At 36.6% G+C, this 7520-nt stretch overlaps 1 protein-coding gene across 1 annotated transcript in view; it reads right to left on the reverse strand.

Moving 5' to 3' along the window:
- KIDINS220 (kinase D-interacting substrate, 220kDa) overlaps positions 1 to 2374 on the reverse strand; it is a 130040-nt gene extending 127666 nt beyond the window's left edge. Inside the window, exon 1 of the mRNA XM_006898195.1 lies at positions 2267 to 2374. Within this exon, the coding sequence (XP_006898257.1) occupies positions 2267 to 2374 (108 nt within the window). The remainder of the gene's footprint in view (positions 1 to 2266) is intronic.
- Positions 2375 to 7520: the final 5146 nt, after the last annotated feature.

The raw sequence follows: 7520 nt of genomic DNA on the forward strand, positions 1-7520 counted from the left end.
TATAAGAAATTAAATTGGTTTTTGTCAAACATTCTTCTAAGTGGTATAGAACTGGTCTGTGCATTGCTGTACAGAGGTAACTCGTGGTTGCTGTGATGCTAAACACTGCGATACTGATGTGCCAAGTGTGATAATGGTTACCCATGGTGGACAGTGTTTGGTGGAGCTTCCCAATTAAAACAGGCTTGGAAGCAGCAGTGGCATCCACTTCAGAAATGGCTTGCTTCCAGTAATACTATGAACATGGAAAACAACCAAATTTATACAAGTGTTCAGGTCTTTCATTCATAGGATCGTTATGAGTCGTCTACAACTCAATGGCACGTTAACAACAACATATTAATTATGTTATATAAAGTTATTGAGTACTAAATAGGTATTAAGAAAATAGTTATAGGAAAGCATACACATTCATATATATGTATAAACATGATTGTGGGTGCTGCATTTATATCCATACATACAGTAAAACACAGAGACTACAATTACAGAAACTTCATAGGCACCTCTAAATCTGCTGGATTACTTTAATGGGTTAAAAGGATCACAGTCTCAGAAGACAATTTTGGTTAACTGGCATAGCGTAAGTCATAAAGTTCTATATCCTAGGTTGGTGATTCATGTCTGGGTTCTTAAAAGCTTGAACACTGTCATTTAAGATACAATTACTGGTCTCTACTCATCTGGAACCAAAGAGAATAAAGGAAATTAAAGACACAAAGAAGAAACTAGTTCAGAGACTTCATAGCTCATTCTAAGTATGGTTTTTCCTAACTTAAGACCACAGAACTAGATGGTGTCCTAACCATTCTGACCAGAGATATAACAGAAGGCCAAGATAAAAAGAAAATGTAAAATAAAACTCAAATTCCTAAAAAAGGCCAGACCTACTGGAGCACGAGAAACTAGAACATCTAAGACTATCGACCTATACTAATCTTTGAATTTGAAATTATTTTTGAAAGCCATCTTTCAGCCAAGTAAAAGATTGACTTGACAACATCCATGAGTAACATGTTCCCTTAAACAATTAACACTGTAAGATCAGACTGTTAACATTTAGCCAAAGCAAAAATGAGAAGGTAGGAAGAGAAGAAAAGTTAGAACAATAGAAACTGCGTAAAACAGAAGAGAAATGACAATAATGTTAACACACTGTGAATATTGTAACCAATGTTACAGAGCAATCTGAATAACAATTACTAAAAGGAAACCTAATTTGCCAGGTAAACTTTCACCTACAGCATAATAACTTTTAAAAAAAAATGAGCTTTGAATTGGAAGCAACAGCATATAAACTATTCAATGATAAAATTTTCAAATCAAGATTTCTTTAAGGATAATAATTAGCATTTAATGAAATTAGGTACCTTATGTCAAAAAATTTTTTCTAAATAATTGTCATTATAGCAGTTTAAAAACCATTCCTAAATAAAATTCTTTCCATATTTCACCCCCTCACAAATGTAAAAGACTAGATAATATAAACATCACTCTTCATTCTCTTAGCCATTTACAAAATAGAAAGCAAAACATTACAATATACTGAAAACACATTTCTAAAAGAAACAGGATTCTTTTCTTTAAACTTCAGAAAACAAACACATAATTTGTCACTTATAACAATTAATACAAAAAGTTAAGTTGTTCTTAAAATGTGACACCCAATAATTTTCTGTTTGGCTGCTCATAACATAATACATTTTATTTACTCATACTGTTAAGCAGAAATAAGTAACTTAACAAACCTAACAATTATGTTCTTCTCAGGCTTATTCAACAAAGCATATAACCTGTTTCACTTTCCCTTAAAGATACAGGGCATATAGAGTTTAAAAATGTGTGAAATGATCAACCAAGGGAAACAGCTGAGGCTCCTTTAAAAAATGGGTTTCAAAATCCTAATTTTATCTAGTTAATCTCTCTACTTGAAGACTGGGTCTAGATACTCTTAGATTTACTAGAAACACTTTAAATTAGCCATCAAGACTTCATAAATATTATCTCATGATAGTACAATAAACTCAATCATGAATCCAGGGTCAATACTCAAGTATTTACATAAGTTAAAATGTAATAGAAAAGCATGACATTTAAAGTACTTTAGCCATTTCAGATCATTACATCATGATCTCTGTAAGGATAATATCCAATGTTACATAGGAATCACATCTCCTCTACCTTACTGTTAGCACAGTGCCCTGCATACAGGAGGTGGTCAACAGTTATTCATGAAAAGGATTCCTCTTTAGAAACTTGATCTTACCTCATTCCTCTCATCTACATCTTTGCATTTTTCAAGAAGAGCTTTCAGCGCAGGGATGTTTTCTTCTTCTACATAATTTATTACACTCTGAGATATTAAAACTGACATCTTCACAAGAAAGAAGATTCTTTCAGTATCTGTTAAAAGTAAATTAGATAAATATAAAAATTAGTCATTCTTAAGAAATCTAGAAAAACTAGAAGCTCTAGCGGCCTAGTGGTGAGAAGCTGTGCAGTGCAATCCCAAAGGCATGCAGTTTGAATCTCTTAGCGGCTCCACAGGAGAAGGATAGGCAATCGTCTCCCGTGCGATTAACTGCCTCTGAAAACTCAGCTGTGTCGGATCTGACTTGACAACAGGCTCAAAATCATTTATCTGTGGTTAGTAAAAAAAAAAGTTACCATCAAGTATATTATCATTCTTAACCTTAAGTTACGTAAGTATCCCTGCCTGTATTGGCATTGATGAATGGACGACCTACAGCCAAGCTCTTACCCCTCACTTCTCAAAGCTCTAAGTCATCTTAATTCATCCTTCAGACTATCCACCAAGCTCTCCTCACTATCCTCCCCCCAATAAGACAAAGCACTGTACAACTTCTCAAGCTGTGCACATCAGAAATGAGAGCTCTATCCCTAATACCATTCTCTCAAGGTCAAAACCTTGGCCCCCAACTTGCCTTTTTATCTTATTTACTTCAACCACTCGATACAACTTCCTGATTACTTCTATTCACCACCACCATCATAACCACCCAGACCTAGCCCATCACCTCTCAGCTAGGTTCTAAACCGATCTTGGCTTTCACCTTTGCCTGGACACAGACCCTCCACAACTCAGCCAGAGTTTCTTAAATTTTACCATACTTCAAAATCACCCAGAGAGTTTGCAAAATGCAGAAGCCTGGGCTCAGAATCACCCTCAGTGATTCTGATTCAGTTGGTCAGAGTTGTGATTACTGAAATGCTATCTTTAACAAGTTCCCAGGTGACACTTACTAATGACTGAAACACCACAAATGGAATAGCACTGAATCAGACTATACAACCTTCCTTCACTCAAAACCCTCTCCTGGCTTCTCAAAACACTTAAGTAAAATGAACACTTTTAATTTGGCCAACATGACTCTAAGGGAATGATCTTCTGTTCCATCTCTGACTTCATTTCCTACCACTCTTTCCTATCTACTTAACTGCCTGCGGTTACTCTAAAATGCCTCTCTTCTAGGTGTTTCTTCTGTGTGCCTCATTGTTTCCACCAGACAGGCACAAGCCTTGCTTCCTCTTTTCATTCAAGCTATTTATTTTGTTACAAAACTCTAAACTCACCATTTGATTAACACAACTCCAAAACCAAAAAACCAAACAAAACAGTAGCAACTTCACACATACTCCACAGCAGTCCCAGCAGTCCCAGCCTCCTAGCTCTATTTGATTGTTCCCCTCAGGATGTGAAGATTGAAATTGTCAATGATTTCATCTTCCTTGGATCCACAGTCAACACTTTTGGGAGCAGAAGTCAAGAAATCAAAAGATGTGTTACCCTGGGGAAATCTGCTGTCAGGAACCTCTCCAAAATGCTAAAGAGCAATTATGTTAGTTTAAAAACCAATGTGTGCCTGATACAAGTCATGGTCTTCTCAATTACTTGCTATGTGTCTGAAAGATGGACAATGATTATGAACAACAGCAGAAGAATTGATGCTTTTGAGTTGTGGTGGTAGAGAAGAGTACTGAGTATCAATGGATTTCCAAGAGAACAAACAGGTATATCTTAGAGAAATTGAAATCAGAATGTTTCTTGGACGCAAGGATAGTCAAATTTCATCTCACATATTTTGGGCAGGTTGTTGGGAAGGAGCAGTCTTTGGAGAAGGACATCATGCTTGGAAAGGTGGTGAGTCAGTTAAGAGCAACAAGCTGGGTTGACAAAATGATTGTAGCAATGGGCTCAAGTACGTTAGAGATGGTGAGGATGGTACATGATAGGGCAGGGTTCAATTGTTATTCAACAACCCAACAACAAATAGGATTTCTGCACCATCGTAAATACAAAGCATTGTTTGTTTATTGTCTAACTGTCACAACTAAAAAGCAAGGTTCAAAAGAAAAGGAACTTCATTGTATTGACTGATAACAGACTGAACATTGGGTGTAAGAGAGAGAAATGAGTCTTAGTTAATGTCAAAGTTTTGACCTTGAAAAAAGAGAACTAGAGTCACTATTTGCTGACAAGTCCACCGAAGTGCAGCTTCTATAAAAGAATATTTACATTGAGTATATCAATAAATATATATTTGGCATCACTGAGTAGTTCTTGGGATATAGTGGTAGTATACAGAAGAAATATTCAGAAAATAGCCAACATCATAGTATTTTATTCACCAACAGACTTGAGACAGGGAAGAATATTAAATCAATAGAAATTATTCAAACTGTTGTGGTGGTGGTGGTGATTGCTGATTGTTATCAAGTCTAGCCTGACTCGCAGAAACCCTAGGAACAAAACACCTCAAGCCTTTCTAAAACTAGCGTCATTTATTAAAGTTCATAGAGTTTCCAGAGGCATGTTGTTTAGGAAGTGGAAACTAAAACAGGGTGGGAAAAAATGGAAAAATAAAATAGAACATCTAAGAACCTTATGATATTAAAAAGGTACACTTATATGGGCAACCGAAGTATCTTAAAGAAAGAGAGAAAATGGATCAAAAATATAATAATTAAGAAGTATAAAAAGATGTACATAATGAAAAATTAAAGACACCAAACCACAGCTTCAAAAAACTCATAATCTCCAAAATGGATTATAAAATAACAAATACATTTAACAACTCTCTAGAGACACATCATATTCAAACAATTGAAAGGCAAAGTTAAACAGAAAATTTTGAAGGTGGTCAGAGAAGAAGAATGCAAACTTCTCAGCAAAAAGTACACCAGCAAGAAAATAAACAAGTGAAATTTCTAAAGTGCTGCTAGAAAAGTTTATTCACCTAAAGTTCTAAAGCTATCCCCCCTCCAAAAAAGTCTTTCAAAATGAGAATAAAGGTTTTGTCAAATAAAAACTGCGAGAATCACTATCAGCACATGGAGAAAAGTTTAAGGAAATCCTTGATACAGATCATGTGAAGTATCAGCCAGAAAATGAGAGCTACAAAAGCAAACTAGGATTCCAGAAAATGGTTAAAATGAAGGCAAATACAAAAAACGTAAAAAAAATATTGTTCTAAAAGGTTGTATTGAATCTCCAGGGCAAAAAATACTACCAATAAATTGCTGTTATGTGCCGTTGTTAAGTGACTGTGACTCATAGCAACTCTATGAACCCTGTCGTATCTTCATCTATGACATACTTGAGAGTCCTCTGTTATAGTTACTATGTCAATCCATCTTGGAGTGTAGTTCAGGACAAAAATTGTACTAGACCCTTCACTCTTCTTTAAAAGCAAAATCTTTTGTCCAGAGCCAAAAAGTGGCAGAGAAAAGTAAAGGGCATAGTATTTTAAGTTTCTGACTCTGTATATAAAGCCGTATATTATTTTTAAATAGAAAGCAAATAAAAGTGAATACTGCCAACTCTATTGCAACCAATACATTTTTTTGAAGAAGTATAAATCATAAGTCAACCAACACAACTCACTGTGTCGGCTCAGATTAGTGACCATCCATCGGATTTCTCAGGCTATCAATCTTATGAGGAGCTCTGGTGGCTTAGTGCTCAGCAGCTGCACTGTCCACCCAAAGGAACACAGTTCAAATCTACTAGCTGCTTCAGTGGAGAAAGACAAGCAATCTTTACCCTGTGCAATTTATACCCTCTGAAACCTGCTGAAGGCTCAGTTATGAGTCGGTTTCAATAGGGTAGCAAGCACATAACAACAACAACAATAACAAATATTAATGAGAAAATATTAATTCTCTTTCTCCCAAGGAGCTGTAAATTGATTCAGACCAGGGGTTAGCAGGGCAGCAAGCTACGAACCAGACCACCAGAGTTTCTTATTAAGCCAATTTTTACTCATTTTCATTGAGTTGAAACCAGGCTATAAATGATCCTCCAGGGGGTTTTCCGAGGCTATAAACTGCACGGGAGGATAATGTCCATCTTTCTGACAGCAGGGTTTGAACCACCTGCCTTTGGGTTGGTAGTGCAATTCTTTACCCACTAGGTCACCATAAATTAAATAAAACCATAAAACAGCCTTAATCCAAAACAGAAGGGGAAAAAAGGAACAAACATAAAGCAATTAACAAGTGGGTGTTGGTAATCCAACATCTCAATCACTGCTTTTTATAAATTATCTAAATACATGATAGTAAAAAATCTGAGATTGTAAGAGTAGGTGAAAAGGCAAGAATACTTGTCAATGTGTGTGTGTGTGTGTGTGTGTGTGTGTGTGTGTGTGTGTACAGACACCTGTCAACAAGAACATTCCTTAAATAATGGGTTAAATGTCAAAGGAGAGAAAAAGATACACTATGCAAAGACTAATCCAAAGAACACTGGAGGGAATTTTGCTTCTGTAAAAATTGGTTTACATCTTTCCTCCCTAATTTCTTCTACGTACAGCTGAAAATGCTGGGACACATGGGAGGGAATATGGAGACACAGCACAGACACAGACATGTGCACGTGTGACTTGAAAAGGTAGAAAGAGATTGCCTAGCTGTGAGTTCCCTGGGTTTTCTTGATACCTTTTACATTTTAAACTGGGTAGGAGAAGCCAGAAATCCCCAAAGGGATATAAAAAAATTAACAAATAAAAGTCTGCTCACTCACATCCAAAAACCAGGAAAGAAACATTCCAACAAGAAAAAAAACTTTTACAGTAACTACTCATTTCAGCCAAACATCATACCAAAAAAATTATGGCCCCACCTCCTCCCCAACCACCAAAGACTGGTGGAAGAGCCTAGACATCTGATCTTGCTGGGGAGCAGCAAAACCCCACAGTGCTTCCTCTGCAACGGAGGAGCCTTGTGAAGAGCCAGGGTTTTATGGGTGCTCAGCATTAGCAAACTCACTTCTCAATAGCAATGGCAGTCTTAAGGAAAGCAATCATCAGGAATCCTTCGACCTGGTAGCCAGAAAACTTCTGTTGTTGTTTTCCCTCCAATCAGAACTGACTCATAACTGACTCTCCAGCAGGTTTTTAGAAGAAAGAAATCACAGAGGAGAATTCTCTTTCTCTTGTGAAGCTGCTGTTGGAAGGTGCTGCATACCTTCGTTGGCAGTGCAAATATCTACCGCTAGG

The sequence above is a fragment of the Elephantulus edwardii genome, unplaced genomic scaffold (genome assembly GCF_000299155.1).
Source record: "Elephantulus edwardii isolate Elephantulus edwardi_28Jun2011 unplaced genomic scaffold, EleEdw1.0 scaffold00223, whole genome shotgun sequence".
NCBI lineage: Eukaryota > Metazoa > Chordata > Mammalia > Macroscelidea > Macroscelididae > Elephantulus > Elephantulus edwardii.